Source organism: Camelina sativa, chromosome 18, assembly GCF_030686135.1.
Source record: "Camelina sativa cultivar CO46 ecotype springtype chromosome 18, ASM3068613v1".
Classification (NCBI taxonomy): domain Eukaryota; kingdom Viridiplantae; phylum Streptophyta; class Magnoliopsida; order Brassicales; family Brassicaceae; genus Camelina; species Camelina sativa.
Window position 1 is genome coordinate 4,153,025 of NC_141897.1, and position 23,423 is coordinate 4,176,447.

Genomic DNA, 23,423 nt, shown 5'->3' on the forward strand with positions numbered 1-23,423 from the left:
AAAAGAAGAAGAAGAAGATATTGTTTCGTTGATTGATGAACATGGCGGCTATGCAACTAACGAGAACTGCTTTTTTTGGTTTTCCCTATAAGCCGAGCTCCGAGAACTCTTGCGGTGGTGATTGGTCGCAAAACATCTCGTGTCTTTTTCGCCTCGTCGGTAAACCATTCTAAGGTAAATTAATTAATGAACCGGTTCATAAGCGTGTGTATTTAGCTAATTAATTCCTAAATCCTAAGTGAGCTATATTGATTAAAGAAGTTGGTATAATTAGGTTAACGTGGTTGACAAGAAATCAGGTGAAGTGATGAAGTTATAGGACTGATCAATGCTTTTTTTGGTTTTTCAGGGAGATATGATCCGGTAGAGAAATCAAGAGACTCGAGGGCTGATTTGGCCTATGAGTCGAAGAAATGGAGAGAAGAATCAGGAGAATACTTTGAAACGGGTAAAGAAAAAGCTACGGGTAAAGCGTACGATATGAACGGGAAGACGAGAGATTAGGCAGAACAAACGAAGGATAAAGTGAACGAAGGTGCGAGCAGAGCAGCTGATAAAGCCTACGAGACGAAAGAGAAAGCTAAGGACAAAGCCTATGATGCGAAAGAGAAGACTAAAGATTATGCGGAAGAGGCTAGGGATAAGGTGAATGAAGGAGCGAGCAGAGCAGCTGATAAAGCCTACGAGACGAAGGAGAAAGCTAAGGACAAAGCTTATGATACGAAAGAGAAGACTAAAGATTACGCGGAAGAGGCTAGGGATAGAGTGAATGAAGGAGCGAGTAGAGCAGCTGATAAAGCCTACGAGACAAAGGAGAAAGCTAAGGACAAAGCCTATGATGTGAAAGAGAAGGCTAAAGATTACGCAGAAGAGGCCAAGGATAAGGTGAACGAAGGAGCGAGCAAAGCATCTGATAAAGCCTACGAGACTAAAGAGAGGGCCATGGACTATGCAGAGGACTCAAAGGAGAGAGCAGATGATATGGCACATGGGTTAAAGGAGAAGGCTCAAGATATTGGGGAGAAGACTAAGGAGACTGTAAAAGATGTGTGGGAGACGGCGAAGAGCACGGCTCAGAAGGTGACAGAGGCGGTGGTTGGGTCCGGTGAGGAGGCGGATAGGGCTCGGGATGATGTTGATAAGGGCTTGGAGGATCTGTCTAAAAAGGCGAATGAAAATCGGAATAAGGATGATGATGATTTCAAGAGGTTCTAAATTCACTGATCACGTTGTGCCTTTTGTTTTGTTATAACTTATATAAGTAGTTCTCATCTTTTTATGTTCAATAAGCTCTGTCTAAGAAACTTGGGTAGTAAGGTATTAAAAGGTTTTACTTTTAGGAGAGACTCTCTTATCGCTTTGAATCAATGTAGAAGTAAAGAGTAGTCAAGAATCAAGTTCTAAAGCAAAAAGAGGTAATTTAGATTACCTCAAATCGCTATCAAAAAGGCATGGTTCTCTGTGACAGACACAAACCCGGCATCCGTTGATCTCCACTTCAGGGAAGAACACGGGGAACCAGATGGAGCTTACGTCTAAACTCCACTCTGCCAGACCAAATGGAGATTTTATCTAATCTGCCATCTTCAGGCCCATTCATCCTTCCACGAGAGACATTCTCTCACCAGGAAGAACGTGAGAAGTTTCCTCCTCTCACGGGGTACTAATATGGTTACTCGAACCCTGGTGAGACTCTCCTAATCTCAATTCGATTAATACTTAAATCACATTAAAAAAATCTATATTAACATTTGGTTTATGCTTTTGAAGTTTATCTTATTTAATTTATTTATTTGCAACATTAACTCTTACAAAATTTTCTAAAATAATATTTCTACTTAATTAATTTCTACAAATTTTTTTAAAATAAACAGTTCTACTTAACTCAATTAATGGAATTAATATAAGAATATTAGACATATTAAATTAGATTTTATTGTTATGTTATGTCTTTTAAATACATAATCCTTCATATTCGATTACTACAATCTGTTCAAATCTCGATGGTACTAAAGTTGAGTGCATAATTATTAGCCTATTAAATTCATATTTCCAAAGACGTCCATAATGACACTACCAAGACAAATATTTAGTTGTCTATATATCTTATTTGTAAAGTAAATATTAACCGAAGAAATCTTTGTTTTAATAAAACATTGATTGCTGAAATCTCTCTTTAAATGAGTGCATAACTTAAATTTTACAAAGTTAATCCCTAGAAAGTTTTCCAAAATAATAAAAACTAGAATACATAAAATCGACAGTCCATTAAAATCGAATAATATTCTTAATACTTCAAATATAGATTTAATCGTTTAATGCTATCATAATAATTATGTTAATCCAATATTCATTTCCGATTTTTATGGTACACAAAATCAATATATAAAACTAAATGGAAAGTAAATTTAAAATTTAACATATAAAACTAATAAATTGTATATTCCATAAATATACCTTAAATCCTTCACGTTTTGAAAGATCCTTCATGGCATTTTAAATGATTTTTTGCTTGCTCACCAATTTAGTCTTAAATTCATATCACACCTAATGCATTTTTAAAACACTATAAATAATCTCTCACTACCTAATGGAGAATGCACCAAACATACTTACAACCAGCAAAGAAACCTTACAGTAGTATTTTTTTTTTTTTAAACATTACAGTAATCTATAAAAACGGTTTTGTGTTTTCTTTATGTTTTTTTTCTTTTGCTTTTGATGTTATTTAATATTCGTTGTAAGTAAGTCACTCTCATCTTTAAGAGATGAATCCATGTTCTATCATGATATATATAGTTTTGCTTATTATATCAATAGAATTAAGTTTTCTGTTTCATTTTTTTTTGCAGTACATCTTATTTTGTTCGTTTTATAATCTACCACTTATTATAACAACCAAACATACTAACCATAACATAATAACCAAAAAGGCAAAAATTTAAAAATTGTATTTGCCTTTTCACTAAGTTTTACGGTCGTCTATTATTTGAAAAGGTATTGTCCTTATATAAACCACAAAATAAGCCTACTCTCTTTAATATTGTATCATTATTTTTCTATTTAATTATTTACACAACAAGAATTATCATAATTAATATTAGTTATTAAGATTAAAACAACACAACTAGAATTAAAAGATCTCAAAAATCTGCATCTATACCGATAATGATTTTTAAAAATAAATTTAGAATACATAATTTTTTTTTTAATTTGGGAGAAGAAAAAATAGTCATATCATAGTGAAAACTACGAATTAAAATAAAGATTGGAACTAAATATATCAACCAATCTAAATCACAATTAATATATATTTCTTTTGGATTGTTACTATTTCTCTCTCTCTCTCTTCACAAATTATTTTGATTAGCATAATATCAAAATCATATTGATTATTATTTATTAATTATAACTACATATATTCTTAAATAATTTTTACTGTAAAATATGACTAAAGTGAAATGAAAACTTGGTTGAACTGATCATAATCGACATTAGCCCATTCTTAGTATTGGCTTTAGTTCCATATATGATGATGTAAATAGATTTGTTTTTATCCTTTTTATATATTCAATTACATATGTACCTCAAGTTTAATCTAAAAACACTAAACATCTAAATCATACAATTAAAAGGTAACTAAATTATTATATATAAAAATAAAATATTATTTGGCAATGTACCACGAGTTTAAAAAATTACACATGTAGTCATTTACCATAGATTAAATCTAAAAACACTAATAATTTGAAATCATATATTACACATATATAATAAAATAAATCTATGTACTACAGTTTAAATTACTAAATTACACTATATTACAGGTCAAATTTTAAAAAAAATCAAAATCAAAATTCTTATTTTAATATCAAATTAAAAACTATAAAAACTAAATTATATTATATATAAAATATTATTCTGCGGTGTACCGCAGGTTAAATCCTAGATAATAATTAGTAGAATCTGATTTTTGAAGTACATTTTGTGTTATGCCCTTTAAGTTTTGCTTATTTAATTTGTTTATTTACAACATTAACCACTAACTATTTTTCTAAAATAACAATTTCTGGAAACTCATTTAATAGAACTATTTAAATCGACCTAATTTGATATATTTATTGCCATAAATAGCTTGACAACATCTATACATTTCAATTTTTCCAAAAAGAACTCTACGCATTAAATTTTTAATCCCATAAAAATCTAAAAACATATTTTAATAGATCTTTAGAGACTGTATGATCTCTTAAATTTAAATGACACAGTCGAGTTTGAGTAACAAATGATTACAATCACAATAATTATTATAACGTTAATAAAGTTCATAAAAACGAGAACCCAACTTTAGAAACTCAATAATCGGGTATATTTAACTTTAGCATCAAGAAAAACATTTAATATAAAATATACGTGTTAAGAAACTGAATATTATTATGCGATAATGTTATCAACTCAAATAGGAAAACACTAAAATCTCTCTTTTATTGCTATGGATCGTAAACTCCTTGCTCATCAAGCATTTTCCATGTATAAATATCAACTTCACAAACAAAACACAACACACAACCAAAACCACTAATATGCAGTTTTGAAACACGAGTTAAACCACTAATATGACACTTTGGTGTTATATAGGGGGACATGTTATTAACATGACGGTTTGAAATAACATTAGTATAAATATAAAATATTATTAATTTGATTTTGAAACACAGGTTAAATCTTCCTTTAATTATTTGGTCAATACCACTAATATAAGAATATTAGACATATTAAATTAGAGTAATTTAACTAAAACTATGTAAAACAATTAAATCATTGGTAAAATTGAGACTTAATCCGACAATAACTTATAAATTACATATTTATATATTTATTTCCCCTATTATTGTTCTAATAATTGACAATCTAAGCAAAAATATTATTTACTTAAACAAAACAAACTAAATATAAAAAAAACAAAAAAAATTAAAATGTTATTATTTTTTTAAAAATTGTCCCGCGGTGTACCGCGGGTTAAAATCTAGTATAAGTTTATAATACCAAACAAAAAAGGTCCTATTTATAATACAAGCTTATGTGCTGGATTTTCTCATATATAAACAGATCTTTCTATAACAAAGCTCAACAATAGTCAAATACAGTAAAATAAAATAGAAAACAATAATCAAAACTGGTGATGAAAATTTTCGGTTCATAATGTATCTATCTTAACATTTTTGAAGTACATTTTTGTGTCATCCTCTCTTCTCTTTGTATCCAAACAAGTCTCAACTAAATTTTCTACAATCCTTACAACCAAACACAATCATTTCTTTATTTGATAACATTAATTTCCTAAAAACTATCTACCTAATTTAAATCAATATGTTAGACTAAAATATAATTCTCTTTGCGCTTTTATTTAATCTTATATTTAATTATTTTAATTACTATTTAATACATAAAGTTAATAAAATTTTAGATTTTTTTAACATATGATGTGATTTGAATTTTTATAAATAGATATATACTTTAAAATTTTTCTTAGGATCTTTATAACCAAACAAGTATATCCACATATAGAGCTTGAAATACATTTTTGAAGTATAATAGGGTGCCATCACTTTTTGGCTTTGCCAACTTCGGATCAGATTTTTAACTAAAATTATAACTGATTCAATTATCTGGATCTTCCTTAAGATTACCGAATATTTTGGGCCGGTTTTTAATCCATAGCGTACTTATTTACATCCAATTAATGTCAATTGATGCCCATTGTATCTTAGGAAATATCTAATTTACATGCCAATTTTTTTGGGCTGAGTTTGACAAAAAAAATTGATAACACAAATTTTGTAATCACATCCCTATAATATAGCAACTAATTCACGATGAACACATCTTAGGAAAAATCTAAGTTGTGTTTAATAAACGATTACATATTTGCTAAGTTCTTATTAGCTTTAAATGTACACTATTAATCCAATAATATCAATTGAGAATCAAAATAAGAATATGCCATATCATTTATTCTTAAATCATAACTAACGAAATCATAAAATGTATATTCTCAACTTCCGAATCAAGAGTTTATACAAAACCTATCTACAAACATTAACAGTATATATAGATGCAATTCACCATCGACTACAAGCACCACAAAACTATTACAATATCATATCAACAAAATAATAGATCCGTGGTGTACCACGGGGTAAAACCTAGTAAGCTTTCAATAGAGAAGACAAAGGCCATGAATGGAAGATGGTTTTAAATGGATTTTCGATTATAGTTTTTGGTTTTTAGTTTTTTTCTAATAGATTTTAATTTTGGTTTTTAAAAAACATGTACATAAGAAAACAGAATAAAAGAGAAGAATCAGTAAGTTTTTTTAGTTAACCATAAAAATATGAAAAATACTTGGGCCTTCTCGAACCAGGGTATTTAGAGAGGTTTTAAAGTGAAAAGAAGGAAAAAACTAAATCAGAGAAAAGAAAAATAATAAGAGGACCTGTTATTTAGTAGACTCAATTCGGTAATAAGAGATCATACGTGTCACCAATTTGTTGGACAAAACCGATTGTGTTCTTGAGGGTCGAATGGTTTTCTTTCTTTCTCTTCCTCTCCCTTTCTCTGTTTCTATCAGGAACCTTAGTGTATGTACCTTAGTGAATGATAACAGGAACTCGATCGAACTCGCCAATTGACAATGGAAGGAGATGAAATCAGAGGGGGTTAAGGTCGGAGGAGATGCGAATCGGCGGAGGCAACCTTAGAGGTTTGGGTGGTGTTTCGGTTACTGTGAGTTACGCTAGTCTCCTAGCATTCTGATTTCTTGTTCTCTATAAAACGTTATGCTTGCTTATATACAATCTTGTTATGCTGCAAATGAATGCAGTCTGATCACTTCTATAATGCTGGATGGACAGGGGATATGCGGGTAGTTCTTGGTTATCTTCAACAAAAATACCCAAATGCTCCTATCTTTGCTGTTGGAACTAGCATTGGAGCAAATGTTCTGGTATTCAATCAGGAACATTAGTGTTTTACAATTTTGGTTTCTTCCAATTTGATCCAGCTGAGAAACAAGTCTTAGGTTTGAATTATGTTGAAGTGTGATGGTTTTGATTTCTATCATGGACCTTCTGTTGCATATTGATATGAGGTTACTGAAAACTATCTCATGCTTCAGGTTAAGTACTTTGGGGAAGAGGGTGAAAAGACTCCTCTGAGGGGTGTTGTAGCTATTTGGCTATTTTCTCTCCATGGGACCTCTTGGTGAGCTATTTTTCTTGCAGATTGAAGAGAAAAGAAGCTCAGAGTCATCAGGGAAACAAGAGCCTTTGATAAACCAAGGCCCGTACCTAAACATTGCAGAAGACGGGTTAGTGGCATCAGTCAAATACGAGAAAGACACCAATACCACCACCGCATCATCGAAGCAGAGAGGACAAAATCTTGAGGAAGATGTAACAAAGAGAAGCTTTAAGGAGCTGTGTCGGCAGATGAAACGGCCTGTATGGTTGCTTGGTTACATAGGCATGGTTACAGGTTTGCCTTTACTTGGACTGCTCCTAAACAATCTCTTTCGTAAGAAGCAACGACCTACAACAACATCCAAATCCTGAAAGTTGCTTTCTTTCTCAACAACTCCATTCACCCATTCTTATATGATCTGTCCTAATTAAAATTGTCCTAAGCACAAATCCTCCTAACTAATTAAACATTTATACTAATTCTATTCTACTTTAAAAAAAATTATTTTCAAAATACTATCTTTTAAAAAATTAGAGACTCAAAATTATATCCTACCATTGGAGAGGGGATAATATTAATTAAAATTCTAAAAGTTCTTATTTTATAAACAGTACATAATATATTGTTTAAAAATTAGAACATATATACTCAATTTTATATCCCACCATTGAGGATGCCCTTAGGTTCACCCCTAGGTATTCACCCCCTCCCCTCTTAACCAATCAAAATGTTCTATCTAATATTTTATTTTAAAAATAAATCAAATTAAATTAAAAAGCCAAACAAATTAAGGAAACATATTATGTATACTTTTATTTAAAGGAAGTTAAATATTGGCTTGGTTTAAATTATACAATTAAACGAATTTATATATAGGTTTGGGTTTATAAATGAGAATTAGGGTTTAGATTTTATAATTAAAACAAAATTATATGTCGGTTTGGGTTTATAAATAGGTGGTTAGGGTTTAGATTTCATAATTAGAACAAAATTATATGTCGGTTTGGGTTTACAAATGAGATTGTTAGGGTTTAGATTTTACAATTAGAACAAAATTATATGTCGGTTTGGGTTTACAAATGAGATGGTTAGGGTTTAAATTTTACAATTAGAAAAAAATTAAATGTTGGTTTGGGTTTACAAATGAGATGATTAGGGTTTAGATTTTACAATTAGAACGAAATTATATGTCGGTTTGAGTTTATAAAACAGCGGTTTAAGTTTCTAATTTTATAATAATGTATACATATTTTATTTCCTTATTTTGTAAAAGGGTGAATGAAGAGGTTCACCTCAAGAGGTGAACCCAAGTATGTCTCTAAAAATATTTACGTTAGAAATCTAATTATGTGGCTAGTTTTTGTTAATATTTGTAAAGAAAAGTTACAACCTAGTTTTTCTAATTTTTAGGGAATATTTAGTGTAAAATCTTGAATGGAAAAAAAAAAGGTTTTGAAAAACAAAATCCAAAAACTATGGTAGAATCACTTACCATTCAAATGCCAAATATTATCACAAAAAAAAAAAAAAAAATTATAATAATGAAAATCGTAATGACTAATGAGGATGACTATTTCAAGCTCGAGGTTCTAAATTCATTGATCATCTTAAGCCTTTTGCGTTTCGTTGTTATTTTGGTATAAGTAGTGTTCATCTTTGTATGTTTGAAAAGATCTGTTTCTGGAACTTTTATGTAAGGTATTAAAAGGTTTTTAAGAGAGAGAGAGTCTCTTTTCGTTTTGAGGTTGATATGTAAAAAGAGTAAAGAGTACACAAAGATCTAGTTATCTAAATAGTAATGCACTTTATAATTTCACTAACCACCACGATCGAGTTTAAGTTCCTTTCTACTAGTTTGCTCGATTTGGGACTTTATTCTCTAACTAGTGTTTGTATATAGCGTTTCCTGTTTTGTTTATATATCTAACTCATGGCTGTTCTAATTAGTCATAGAAGATGGAGTTCTATTCCTTTTTCCATTCTTATTAATTTATTATTCTAGAAATCAAGATCAAAACTAAACACAATCTCAAAGATATCACCTTTGTTACTTTAGGAAAAATAACTCAAAAACCTAAAGTTCTCACAATCTCTCAAATCATCATAATAGGAAGTCACACCTTAACAACTCTATTTATAAGGAACTCTCAAAACAATATTCCTAATTTTTCTAGGAATATTTCCTTATTTGTGATAACTTCCTAAACTACTAATCCTAATCTCTTTAGGCTTGCTTGTGTGTAGCTTATCCCAACATTCTCCTCTTTAAGCTTGACACACAATTTCTCTACATCTTGAACTCTCATGAACTCTCTCATCTCCTTGAACTTCATTTTTCCCAAAGCCTTTGTGAGAATATCCGCTTTCATCTCGATTCCTAGAACATGTTCAACCTCAACTTCTTCATTCTCCACACACTATCTAATGAAATGAAAACGTCTCTGAATGTGTTTGCTTCTGCCATGAAAAACAGGATTCTTCGTGAGAGCTATTGCGGATTTATTGTCAATTCGGATAACAGCTTTCTTGACTTCAACTCCCATAATTTCACTTAGCAAGTCTCGCAACCAAATCGCCTGTTTAGTTGCTTTGGTTCCAGCCATAAATTCTGCCTCACATGAAGATAAAGCCACTACATCTTGTTTTTGTGAACACCAAGAAATAGGACCTTCTCCTAGGTAGAAAATGTGACATGTTGTACTTCTCCCATCATCTGGATCGATGCTAAGGCTGCTATCACTATATCCAACTAGCCTTGGTATTCTCGAGCTTCTTCCAAACACTAAGCCAAGAGTTGTTGTTCCTTTAAGATATCTTAAGCATTGTCTTATTGCCGCACCATGTGACACCCTGGGACTATGCATATACCTGCTCAAGACACCAACACAATAAGATAAATCTGGTCTTGTGTGGATTATATACCGAAGGCAACCAATTTTTTTTCGGAAATCTGTGGTGTCGATCTCTTTCTCATCCTCTTCCTTTGACAACGTGAGTCCAAACTCCATTGGTATATACTCAGGATTGCAATCCACCATTCTTGTTTCTTCTAATATTTTCTGAGCATATCTTCGTTGGGTTAGAACAATTTCATACTCATGTTGAATAACCTCTATCCCAAGATAGTAAGTTAACAAGCCAAGGTCACTCATTTCAAATTTAGCAGCCATCTCCTCCTTAAATTTGTAAATGATTTGCTTGTTTGTTCCTGTGACAAATAAATCATCTACATAAACAACAATAACCAAGATTTGTCCTCTCTCTGTTTTACGATAAACAGTGGGTTCCTTGGAGCATTTTTTGAACTGCAGCTCCTCAAGAATCTGGTTCAATTTGTTGTTCCATGCTCTTGGAGCTTGTCGCAAACCGTACAACGCTTTATTCAACCTATAAACCTTTTCTTCACACCCTTTCTTCTCAAAACCATCCGGTTGAGTGACAAAAACTGTCTCTTTTAGTTCTCCGTGTAGAAACTCTGTTTTTACATCTAAATGATGAATCTCCCATCTGTTTGTCGCTGCAATGTTTATGAGAAGATTTATAGTTTCAATGCATGCAACGGGAGCAAAAACTTCCTCGAAATCGATTCCATATTGTTGCATGTATCCCTTAGCAACAAGTCGGGCTTTGTACTTGTTAATTCTGCCATCAGAGTTTCTTTTCAGTTTAAAAACCCATTTGAGTCCAACTGGTTTGACACCAAGAGGTAAGTCGGCTAAATCCCAGGTATTCAGTTTATCGATTGAACTAATCTCTTCATTGCAAGCATTAATCCACTTATTCGATCTTCTTGCTTCCATAAAACTTCTTGGCTGCTTGTTAAGACACAAAAGAAGCGTTTCTCCTTCTTCTTCAGCAAGTAAAACATAGTCTACGAGATACTTAGGGGTATTACTCTGTCTTTGACTTCTTCGAAGAACCGGCTGATTATTCTCCAAAACATCAGCTTCTACTCTGTTTTTTGTAGTCTCTCTGTTTTCTGCAGTCTCGTGCTCTATGATTTCAGGTGTGTGTCCGTTACTTTCTGTTTCATCTCTCTCACCACCATCTGTATTGTTATCCAATTCTGGTTCACTACCCACATTTTCCTACTCAAACCTTATGCCATGGTTCCCAAACTCACCAAGAGTAGTATTAAAGCTTCCATCACCGTCTTGCATTGTGAAATTTTGCCTCCAATTCCAGCCTTTACTCTCATCAAAAATCACATCACGGCTTACAACAACTCTTCTTGTATGTGGATCATACAGTCTATAAGCCTTAGAACCCGGTTCTATCCCCAAGTGAACTAACAACTTGGATCGATCGTCTAGTTTCTTTAACAAATGTTGATCAACTTTTGCATAACTTATGCACCCAAAAATTTGTAGATGATCGATACAAGGTTTCTGCTTCTTGTAGACTTCGTATGGTGTCTTATCCGTCAATGCCCTTATTCCTATTCTATTTAGCATATATGTGGAGTGTCTCACTGCTTCTCCCCACAGATAATTTGGAACCTTCGTATGTTTAAGAATACTTCTTGTCATCTCCACCATTGTTCTGTTCCTTCGTTCTACAACACCATTATGTTGTGGTGTATATAAAGCAGTAAGATGTCTCTGAATCCCAGCATTCTCACAGTATTCATTAAACTCTTGTGAGACAAACTCACCTCCTCTGTCTGTTCTAAAGGTCTTAATCTGAGCTCCTGATTCTTTCTTAACACGATTCTTAAAGATTTTAAACTTCTCAAATGCAGAATTTTTTTCTTTCAACAAGGTGGTCCACATATAACGTGAATGATCATCAATGAGAACAAAGATAAATTTATTTCCAGCAGCTGTACTCGGTGTTATAGTTCCACAAAGATCTCTGTGGATCAGTTCTAGAGGTGAAGATGCTCTATAAGTGGTGGCTTGTGGGAACATTTGTCTTGTCTGTTTTCCAAGTAGACAGGACCTGCAAATTTCCTTTTCGAATGCTACGTGTGGAAGACCTTGTACAAGTTCTCTCTGCTTCACAGACTTGATAGTTTCGACATTTATATGTCCAAAACGAGCGTGCCAGCGACTAGATTCACTTATAGATGACAAGTTCAAATAGGCATTTTCCTGAAAATCCATACGAATTTTGTAAAGTCTATTCTTCGATCTTGGAGCTTTAGCGAGTAGTTTTCCTTGAGCATCTCTCATTGTTAAATATTCTCTTCTTAACATTATGTCACAACCTGCTTCTGTCGCTTGTCCCAAACTTATAATGTTACTCTTTAAGTCAGGTATGTAGTAAACATTTGTCATAACTCGTAACTCTCCATTCATATCAACAAGTGAGATTGAACCTTTTCCTTTTATATCAACACGTGAATCATCTCCAAACCTTACCTTCCCGGTAACAGAATCTTCCATTTTTTCAAAGTATCTTTTATCGCCTGTCATGTGGTTACTAGCACCATTGTCAAGGTACCATACATTATCCTCTCTCGTGGTGGTTTCAAACTTACTTGGAATGCACCGTTTTTCATTGAGAAATAGAACTTCATGCATCATAAGTTCATCAGCCTCTTGCATATTAGCAGTATCCAGGACTTGAGCTTCTTGGAGCTTTAATAATCGGTCAGGACAATCGAAAGCAAAATGTCCTTGTTTGTCGCATCTGAAACAAGTGATGCGAGAGGCGTATCTTTGTCCATAATCGCGTCCTCTTCCTCATCCTCTAGAGAATCGACCTCCTCGTCCTCTGTTGCGATAGTCGTTTATAAATTCTCGACTATTTTGTGACTCTGTATTAGCATACTTTGATGTCTCCATGTTCGCATACATTAATTTAGATTGGTCTTCTTGTACTTCGACGGCGTCTCTTTGTCCATAATCGCGTCCTCTTCATCGTCCTCTAGAGAATCGACCTCCGCGTCCTCTGTTGCGATAGTCGTTTGTAAATTCTCGACTATTTTGTGACTCCGTATTAGCATACTTTGATGTCTCCATGTTCGCATACATAAATTTAGATTGGTCTTCTTGTACTTCGACGGCACTAACAGAGATTCTCTCCTCATATGTTTTAAGTCGCCCTATAATGTCTTCAAAAAAGGTGGTGTTTAGGTCTAACACATGTTCTAAAGAAGCCATTATGTGGATGAACTTCTTATGAGGAAGACAGTTAAGAAACTTCTTAACTTGGTTTCCTCAATAGATACTCCGAGAGAGGCGGATTTTGAAGCAATCTCTGACAACTTTCCTGCAAACTCATCAATTCTCTCTGAATATTTCATCTGGAGTCGTTCAAACTCCGCCATAGGTGTCTGTAGACGTGCTTCCTTCACACGTTCAGCTCCCACATGCCTTGATTTGATGGCATCCCAAATCTTCTTAGCCGTATCTAGATCACCGATCTGCAGAACAAAACCCTCGGGGATGGACTGGAACAAAAGAGCCATGGCCATATTATTTTTGTCTTCGTCAGCTGCTTCTGTTCCAGGTTCGATGGCTTCCCAAACCTTGTGAACCTTCAGTGCAATCTTCATCTTTAACGCCCATACCGTGTAGTTTGCTGGGTTGAGCATAGGACATTAGATGGACGTAGATCCGGTTCCTTCTTTTGGCTTAGAAGCAACGATAACACCTTCAGACATCTCTCCCTAGGATATCGTAATGCTCTGATACAAAATCTAGAAATCAAGATCAAAACTAAACACAATCTCAAAGATATCACCTTTATTACTTTAGGAAAAATAACTCAAAAACCTAAAGTTCTCACAATCTCTCAAATCATCATAATAGGAAGTCACACCTTGACAACTCTATTTATAAAGAACTCTCAAAACAATATTCCTAATTTCTCTAGGAATATTTCCTTATTTGTGATAACTTTCTAAACTACTAATCCTAATCTCTTTAAGCTTGCTTGTGTCAAGCTTATCCCAACAATTATTAATAACTTTAACATTCAAGTAAAGAGCCTTCAACTGCTAACCGGTTCTGTAAAACTCTGTTTCCTCTGCTATTTTTGTTTTTATTGAATTGTAATTTTTTTGAAATCAGGAGAAAATGCGGAAACCGGTAAAGAAAAAAGCAATAGGAAAAAACGAAAAATAAAGTTTTACATGTTTTTAGTGAATTGTATTTATAAAGAACTCTCAAAACAATATTCCTAATTTCTCTAGGAATATTTCCTTATTTGTGATAACTTTCTAAACTATTAATCCTAATCTCTTTAGGCTTGCTTGTGTCAAGCTTATCCCAACAATTATTAATAACTTTAACATCCAAGTAAAGAGCCTTCAACTGCTAACCGGTTCTGTAAAACTTTGTTTCCTCTGCTATTTTTGTTTTTAATGAATTGTAATTTTTTTGAAATCAGGAGAAAATGCGGAAACCGGTAAAGAAAAAAGGAATAGGCAAAAACGAAAAATAAAGTGAACTGTGAACGAAGGTGCAAGCAGAGCAGCTGATAAAGCCTACGAGACGAAAGACAAAGCCAAGGACAAAAAGCTTATGATGATATGAAAGAGAAGACTAAAGACTACGCAGAAGAGACAAGAATAAGAGGTGACAGAGGGAGCTAAAAGAGCTGCGGATAAAGCGGAGGAGACGAAAAATAGAAAGAAGGACTACTCAAAGGAAGGAGCAGAGGATATGTCACATCATGGGTTTGAAGATCTTATATTCACCTCCGTCGTCATCATCGGCCAAATAGAGGACCATTTTTCGACATAAAGATGATGGTCATTATGTCTTTTGTCGGGACAAGACCCAATACTATCACAAACAAATCTTCCAGCAAGTCACTAAAATGTCCTCGCCAGTTGTCTCTTCCATTTTGGCATTTGGCATCTTCACGAGGCAAAACCCTAACCCTATGAGAAGGTTGTTGTTGTTGTTGTTGGTTTTAATGTGAAACCCTATGAGAAGGTTTCGGCTTCAAAGTCAACAAAAGGAAATCCTTTATAACCTAACAGATCTTAGTGACTAATTTAGCTCAAATTGCTACGACAAAGGCATGATTCTCTGTGATAGACACACCCCTACCCTACGACAGCCATTTCCGTTACTCGTCAGGCTAGTTCATTCCATGAGACTTTCTCAGGAGATCTGTGTCAGACCCGACGTAGATGAACTCAACTCGTCATGTCGTGCAGATTCCACCAAATTATTCTCGGGAGGCGAGAAGCGAAACCATTTCTCTAAAGAAGAGAAACAGTGTTTTCTTCCCTTTCGAGCTGGGTACCAATATAGTTACTCGAACCCTGGTGAGACTTTTTAATCATGCTGAGTCACCACCAGTTTTACTGTTCGAGAATTGGTGACTTTATCTCTATTCCTTTGATACTTAAAAGCTTTTGTCCCGGTTTGCCTAAAAGCTTTATTTAGGTGAGAATTTTGAATTTTTCATATAAACCAGCTCAACTCAATTCCCGATTTGATAGGGTTCACGAACCATTATTATAAAACACGCTTATGCAATTGTAGCCGGTTAGGTCATGAACAAACACTTGGGTGTTTCGGTTCGGTTCGTCTAACCGTTGGTTTGTATTCTTGGGTCCCTTCCAAAGTTGTGGTATCACATTGTGGTGTAGAGATAACATTGAATGAAGCAGGTGGGGACAACTCCCCTGAAGTTTGTTATAGTAGCATCAACTGGTGATGCAGTTCCCGTCTTCGTGCCACATAAACCTAGGTTGTGCCACATCAACTTATGTCGTTGCTACAACTCTTCTAGGTTTGAGAATGATCTAAAAAGACAAAATCATGTGATCCTCAAAGTCTAAATCTTACTTCGTAGGTAAGGAACCATGACTGAAGAAAAAAAGAGAATATATATGTGACTGTTAATATATGTTTCCTCATACCCAAGTAAAGAGCCTTCAAGTGAATCGGTTCTGTGTAAAACTCTGTTTCCTCTGTTTTGCGCTATTAGGGACCTTTTATTCTTTACAAGTTAAATTCTCATCTGAATATTTCCTTATGTAAAGATGGACTGCTGTTTTAAAGAAGCTTGCGAGCTAGAAAGTTAAAGAGAACATATATGTACATAAGAAATGATTATATTAAAATACACACGCTTTAATTAATATGTATTCAAAAAATTGTTTGTATATACGAAAACTGAGAGTGAAAAAGAAAAAAAAAGACTATTTTTGCAATTCTTGAAAGCTTTAATTTTATCTCCGAAGGACACGGACAAATTGTTGCAAGAGACCAGCTCCCACTGTCACGTATTTAAAGGAGAGACATGAAAAGAAGAATATCTCTAAGCAAAAGGAAAAAAAATGGGAGTACTCGAAAACCTATGGGACGACGTTGTGGCTGGTCCTCGACCTGAAGCCGGTGGCCGTGGCCATCTCCGGCGAATCTCCACCGGCTTAACTAGCTTGAACAATACCACAGGTGAACCAAAATATTTAAGTAACAATAACATCTTGTCATCTTCTCAGACCGGAACTAGTAGAAAAAGATGAATATATTAGGATACTAAAACCTAAAGGGATAATTTCTTTCACTAATTTCTTCTTGAATATAGTTGATGAGATGAATTAATAAAAATCTATATTATATTCTTCTAATTGTACAACCCTTTCAATCTATATTGTTCTCTAAACGGAATGTTACATGTGTGGGTGTTTAGAAGGAATGTCGGTGGCTGGATCGGTATCTCTTCCGGCGAGTCCATCTACTCCAGTGACACCAGGATCTGGTCGGAAAGTGGATGTGTGGAGGAGTGTGTTTCATCCGGCAAGTAATGTGACCACAAGGGAGATTGGTGCTAATGTCTTTGACAAACCCTCTCATCCTAATTCTCCCACAGTTTATGACTGGTATATGATTATATAATCTTTATATAGTTGGATCTCAAAGATTTTAAATTCATATTAACTTTGTAGATATACCTTATTATTATGTGAATTTTAAAGTTGGTTTTAAGGGTTTACAAAAATTATAGTTTTAGTTGTTGCTTGCTGCATGACAGGATGTACAGCGACGAGACCAGAAGCAAGCACCGTTAAAGCGTACCGTTATGGCGTTATCAACGAACCGTCAAATTAATAAGTCAAGAGTTCATAAAAATGAAGTCGTCAGTTTTGAAAATTCAAGATAATTAATTAATAAACCAGTGCTGTATGCCGTATAATGAATGTTTAAATAAATTTAAGGCACTTGAGTTTCTCAGTTGCTTTTTATCTCTTTTTTATTTCTCAACATAAAAAGTCTATTATTAATCAAAACGCAAAATGTCAACGTAATTAAGATTTGAATAGCATACAAAAAGGAAATATGCAAATTTCTACTTTGAGTAAAAACAGTCACCAATTTACGCAATGGAGTATCCCCAAAACCCATATTTCTTTTGGCATCAAAAAGTTAAAATTTTTACTCATTCCATGATAAAAACAATGTGTGTTCGACCCACCAGCTTTTCAACCTTTAGTTGACATTTCTAGAATCATAAACTGCTAGTGCTAGACATAACTAAGTTATATCTATGACTATAAGAGTAGTTAGGTGGCATGACAATAATAAACTCACAAGTCACAAGCAATTAATAGATTGTGATATTTTTAAACATATTTGGATAAGTTTACTTTTAGTTTAGTTTTTTTTTTTTTTTTTTTTTTTTTAATGTGAAGACCTTTAGTTTAGTTGTCTCAATTAAGAAAGCCTTTTTTTTTGGCATGTGTTCTTTTTATGTAGAAATCTAAAATTTAATATAGAGTTTAGAATTTAGGGTTTGGAATAATGGGTTAGGTTTTTTTGTTAGAGCATTATATATATGACTAATGAAAATTACACACACAATCACAAACTTATGATAAAATTTCACTATTGAGGTAAAAGTTTAATAAATAATCAAATAATCACTATTTTACTATAAAAGTTTAATAAATGATAAAATTAGAACTAAAAAAAATAATTTTGTTTTATCTTCATTTACTAAAAGGGTAATAATTTGTTTTTGTCTTGTTACCTTTACTTCAAAAATTTCACCATATATGGTCATCTATTGAATTGACTTTATAATGCAACTAACTTTTATACATTTAATATTACTATATAAATACTGAAACCAATTAATTTGGATCAAAGAAAAATTAAATAAAACAAAAAAGTATTTTAACTCATTTTTTTCATAGAAGAAGATTTCAACTTAATTTAGCCAAAAATAACCAACTCTCTACATATGAGTGTCACATCATCATTCTAATATCTGCCACATGTCTATAATTAAGATTAACTTTGAAACATATATCCTTTTTTCTTTTTCCATTCCAAAGGTTAATGATTCATTGTCATTGTCCATATTTAATTGTAAAATCATCATTAACTAAAGTTGAACTTTTCCATTTTGTATAGAGATGTTGTGATGAAGGAGAAGGGTTGGGATTTAAAAGAGAAAATCACACAAAAGTGATGCAGATATTAAAAAAATCAAATAAAATCAAAATTGCTCAGTAAGCTAATTGTGTGGCAAATTGCTTTATTAATGAGTTTTGTTTTATTAAAAATTTTTGTCTCTATAAGATCTAAGAAAACTTTTCTCTTTTTCAATGAAACAAGGTTATAAACGAATTTTATGATGTGTTTTTGTGTGAGTGATATTGTTAAAAAGAATAAGTGATAGAGAAGAAGAAAAGAAACCCCGACATAGCACGGTAATCACCTAGTAATAATAATAATAAGTGATAGAGAAGAATCTCTCTCTCGGTTGACGTAGGCGCCTGTGTTAGCTGTGTTTTGCATATGTATAAAATACAATTTAATGTATGTATACATTGTTTAATTGTATACACATCTCTCTCTCTCTCTCTGTGTGTGTCAATGCAGTGTTTCTTTGGTCAAATGATACCAATCTGAAAACAAAGAAAAATAAATAATCCAATCTGCTTTATATGTTTTCTTGCGTACACCTCTATCTCTCCATCTTCTCTTCCCCATAAAAGTCATCACTTGCTCTTGAATTGTCTCTCCCCCAAAAAAGGTCACAAAAGTCATCACTTGCTCTCTTGATTCGAGTTCCTCTTTCATGGGTTTTGCTTTCAGTTCTGTTTGTTAAAGTCTTTGCAATCAAGATCGTTGTCTCTCCCCCCAAAAGGTGTTGTCTTTGTTTGCTATATGGTGGAACAACTAGGGTTCTTCTACAGTGTATGAATTTGGATTCTTGAGCTTCTTCTTGTTGTTGTTCTTGTGGCTTCTGCTTAATCGAGTTCTTCAATCTTCTCTCTTGATTGAGTTTGAATTTGACATCAAAGTTTTGTTTTTTATTGCTTTGTGTGTGTGTGTTCAGGAATGGTGAAATTGAGTCTCGTTGAGCCGTTGAAGTTGTTGTGGATGATGAATTAGGGATTTAGATTCTGAGCTGTTCTTGTTGTTTGTTGTTGAGTCTTCTTCTCTATCATGGGTTGTATAATCTCTAAGAAGAAGTCTCCAAAGAAGAATCCACCATGGAAAGAACCATTAGAGAAGCGTTCTTCGAGGATCACTTCATCTAGGATTGATGATTCTAGCCAGACTAAAGAGGAACAAGATCGGTTGAATAAAGTTAGGTTGATTGAATCTGACAAGTTTAGTTCAAGTAGGTTTTCTGAGAAACAACATCTGGAGATTTCTGAGATTGGTGATACAGATGAAGATGAAGATGATGATCATCATCCTCCTGAGGAATTGAAGAGAGAGCCTAGTGTTGTGATTCGTCCCTGTGTTGAAACCGTTTCAAAGGAGGCTGCTGAATTGGCTGCAGGATGGCCAGCTTGGTTAGTCTCAGTGGCTGGTGAGGCACTTGTGAATTGGACTCCACGACGTGCTAGTACCTTTGAGAAACTGGAGAAAGTAAGCTGTTGTTTCTTTTTTTGCCTTTTCGATCTGTTCTGTTTTGATGAAATGAACTTGTTTCATGAACGTCTTGCTTCAATGCTTCTTGTGTGGATGCAGATTGGACAAGGTACATATAGCAGTGTATACAAGGCTCGTGATCTTCTTAATAACAAGACTGTTGCGCTTAAAAGAGTTCGGTTTGATCTTAGCGATTTAGAGAGTGTTAAGTTTATGGCGAGAGAGATCATTGTAATGCGAAGGCTTGATCATCCTAATGTACTTAAGTTAGAAGGCTTGATCACTGCCTCTGTTTCATCTTCTCTTTACTTAGTTTTCGAGTATATGGATCATGATCTCGTCGGGCTTGCTTCCATACCCGGTATCAAGTTTTCAGAGCCTCAGGTTTACCCCTTTACTATGCTTTGCGTACTCTTATTCTCAGTATATCAACTTGTGTAGACATCAATCAAACTTGTTCTTCTGCTGCCTAGGTTAAATGTTATATGCAACAACTTCTAAGCGGGCTTCATCATTGTCACAGTCGTGGTGTTCTGCATCGTGATATCAAGGGCTCAAATCTACTGATTGACAGTAATGGAATCTTGAAGATTGCAGATTTTGGGTTAGCAACGTTTTTTGACCCACAAAACTGCGTTCCATTGACAAGCCGTGTTGTGACTCTTTGGTATCGACCACCAGAGCTTCTGCTTGGAGCTTGTCATTATGGTGTTGGGGTTGATCTGTGGAGCACAGGCTGTATATTAGGTGAATTATATTCCGGGAAACCGATCCTGGCAGGGAAAACCGAGGTACATACACTCTTTAAAACATCCAGAACTCACCTTCTAGTAAGCTTGAACTCGACTTATGATTTAATCTTTTCTAGGTAGAGCAACTGCATAAAATCTTCAAGCTATGTGGTTCACCAACAGAAGATTACTGGAGGAAACTAAAGCTACCACCTTCAGCTGCGTTTAGACCCGCGCTTCCCTATGGAAGACGTGTAGCAGAGATGTTCAAGGACTTGCCGATGAATGTTCTTTCGCTCTTGGATGCTTTGCTTTCCATAGATCCTGATAAGAGAGGCTCTGCAGCTAGAGCTCTTGAGAGTGAGGTGCGTGTGTTTAACTTATGGTTGATGTTATTTTGACTTTGTGATCAATGATCGTTCATGCATTCTAAGTTTTTGTGGAGCAGTACTTCAGAACAGAGCCCTTTGCTTGTGATCCATCTTCTCTACCAAAATATCCACCAAGCAAAGAGATTGATGCTAAACTCCGCGATGAAGCGAAAAGGCAAAGACCCAACCAGGAGAAGCATGAAAGACAAGACTCTCAGACAAGACGATCACACGAAAGAAAACTCATCCCGCCGGTAAAAGCTAATAATCCATCACTTTCAGCAGCTGTGGAGGTAACAGAAATGCTCGATCTGCTATGGTTCGGTGTTGCCTCTGATCCATCAGAATCTTTAACTTAACAAAAACTTGTTGGCCAATACAGAATCCATATCTAAGAAGCTGTGTCCCGGGTAACTCGCAAAGACAAATGCAGGTTACAAATGACATGGCCTGCAACAATCAAACGAGTGGAAGAATCGCTCACTCGGGTCCGATGATGAAAACTCGGAATCTCAGTCGGTTAACCAAGGACCATGCAGGCCCTAGAATACCGTCATACAGAGGTAACTCAGTAGGACAAGGCGGTTATGCTGGCTCAGATAAACAAATCATGGATCAGGAAAGGAAGGAAATGAGAGCTTTCAACAGAGCTGACACCATGGATAATAGTAAGAGGCAAATCAAAATCCCAAATGACCCATCTTGGGTAAGTGATCTCACGAGATTCTTTTTTTTTCCTCATTTCACAGACAAAGAAACTGTCTTTCACCTTTCATTTACATTGTCCTTTATCTCGGTCTTTGTTTATTATTCAGTATGATTCAGGGGATAACAAGATGTACATGTCCGGTCCATTACTGGCTCAGCCAAGTAAAGTAGACCAGATGCTGGAAGAACACGACCGGCAACTCCAGGAATTCACCAGACAGAAAGCAAAACAGTCGAGAAACTAAATCATGTGTGTCTGCTTATATATTGCTGGGAATCATTATCAGAGGAGAAAAACAGAGAACCATTCAAGTCTTGTTGTATCGTATCAAGAAGAGTCTTTATCTGGTTCGTGAATTTTTGGGAAAATTTGTTTGTAATATAGAGATTAAAAGATTGTTGGCTTATAAAAAAAAGCTCAGCTCTGTGATTATAATAGATTATTGTGTATTATAACATTTATACAGACTCAACAATGAGTTTGATCTTTGTGTACACTTCTTCATATATTACAGAGATGTGTATATTACATAGTCATACACTCCTTTTTTTTGATATGCAGTTCTTGCCTATGATTTTGTTACAAAACTTTTCGCTACCCAGATTCAATATGTATTAAGGCTAATAAAAAACATCTCAAGTTATTAAAACAGGTTGATAAAAGATTTGGAAGATAACATCATATGGAGAATCAGATTAACTAATCTTTCTCACGCACAGTAAAACTGTGTCAGAAGGTGTCCTAAGATATTTACTGACTATTATCATCATATTTCTCCAAGATGTTACCTTTCACGGATTTGATTACTCTCATAAAAAAAAATGAATTTGAAGTAGTAACCAAAAATCCAAAAATCATATGAAAACTGTTTTTGTATTAAAAAGGATGAAGAATCAGAAAGAACGTAGCGAGTTGAAACTTTTTATCGATCAATTAAATCTATAAGAATCATCACACGTAATCGACAACTTTCATCATATTCTCCAGCCCAAATCATTTTTTTTTCAAATACAGTAGTGAAACTGAACAAGGCGGAAGAAGAACATTGAAACTAGAAGAAGAAGAAGAAGCAGAATGATTATAGAAGTGGCGGAAGATAAGATATTTATAAGAGATTGAGAAGAAACCCTAAGAGGGTGTATTGAACTTGATATTTGGTGGGATTTTAATATTTAGAATTTTGAGAGATTTGAATGTAAATTTTAGATGATTTGATTATTGAATTTGAAATTTTAAGGATTTGGTGAGATTAGAATTTGGAATTTGGGGAGATTTGGTTATTTAATTTTAGGTGATTTTAGGATATTTTTTTCAGAAAAAAAGTCATGTGAAGCCGTGACTTGTATAATGTATGAAAAAAGCCATGTGAAGAAGCTTCTCTCTTGTTTCAGTCACCATCACCTTCTACAAGCTCCTCCAACTGATCCTTCCACAAGACAGTGATAAAAGAGCTCATCTGCAAATGCAATTCCTCATGGGGCTTGCCCCTCTACCATAGCCACTGCAAATGCTACCGTGAAAGTATCCCCAACTCATGTAGTATATATGGACCACTTGTGCAGCCAAT

The 23,423-nt window shown here is 34.2% G+C and overlaps 3 protein-coding genes and 2 non-coding genes across 7 annotated transcripts; 3 read left to right on the forward strand and 2 right to left on the reverse strand.

The window, feature by feature from the left end:
• LOC104760511 (uncharacterized) lies at positions 1–1,342 on the forward strand. Its single transcript, XM_010483450.3, is given in 3 exon segments — positions 1–79; positions 81–173; positions 348–1,342. Coding segments are annotated over 3 exon segments (1,005 nt in total). The 5' UTR covers positions 1–35; the 3' UTR covers positions 1,216–1,342.
• A 15,124-nt stretch (positions 1,343–16,466) lies between these two features.
• LOC104760512 (dormancy-associated protein homolog 2) lies at positions 16,467–17,403 on the forward strand. Its single transcript, XM_010483451.3, has 3 exons — positions 16,467–16,607; positions 16,846–17,035; positions 17,188–17,403. The coding sequence occupies exons 1-3, from the start codon at positions 16,490–16,492 to the stop codon at positions 17,222–17,224; spliced, it is 345 nt and encodes a 114-aa protein (XP_010481753.1). The 5' UTR covers positions 16,467–16,489; the 3' UTR covers positions 17,225–17,403.
• Positions 17,404–18,548: 1,145 nt separating this feature from the next.
• Positions 18,549–22,392, forward strand: LOC104760513 (putative serine/threonine-protein kinase At1g54610). 3 transcript variants are annotated; one of them, XM_010483452.3, is made up of 8 exons: positions 18,549–19,358; positions 19,501–20,042; positions 20,145–20,429; positions 20,519–20,836; positions 20,914–21,141; positions 21,225–21,440; positions 21,530–21,853; positions 21,963–22,392. In XM_010483452.3, exons 2-8 carry the CDS (start codon positions 19,611–19,613, stop codon positions 22,098–22,100), a joined length of 1,941 nt encoding a protein of 646 aa, XP_010481754.2. In that variant the 5' UTR covers positions 18,549–19,358; positions 19,501–19,610; the 3' UTR covers positions 22,101–22,392. The 3 variants fall into 3 exon arrangements, with proteins under 3 accessions (XP_010481754.2, XP_087354951.1, XP_010481755.2); XM_087498825.1 differs by having other exon boundaries at positions 18,679–18,868; XM_010483453.3 differs by having other exon boundaries at positions 18,909–19,308.
• A 147-nt stretch (positions 22,393–22,539) lies between these two features.
• On the reverse strand, positions 22,540–22,635 carry LOC147921501 (small nucleolar RNA snoR31/Z110/Z27). The gene has a single exon (XR_015589951.1). It is a non-coding gene; the product is annotated as a small nucleolar RNA snoR31/Z110/Z27 (small nucleolar RNA).
• A 107-nt stretch (positions 22,636–22,742) lies between these two features.
• LOC147921502 (small nucleolar RNA R32/R81/Z41) lies at positions 22,743–22,842 on the reverse strand. The gene has a single exon (XR_015589955.1). It is a non-coding gene; the product is annotated as a small nucleolar RNA R32/R81/Z41 (small nucleolar RNA).
• Between the last annotated feature and the right edge of the window lie 581 nt (positions 22,843–23,423).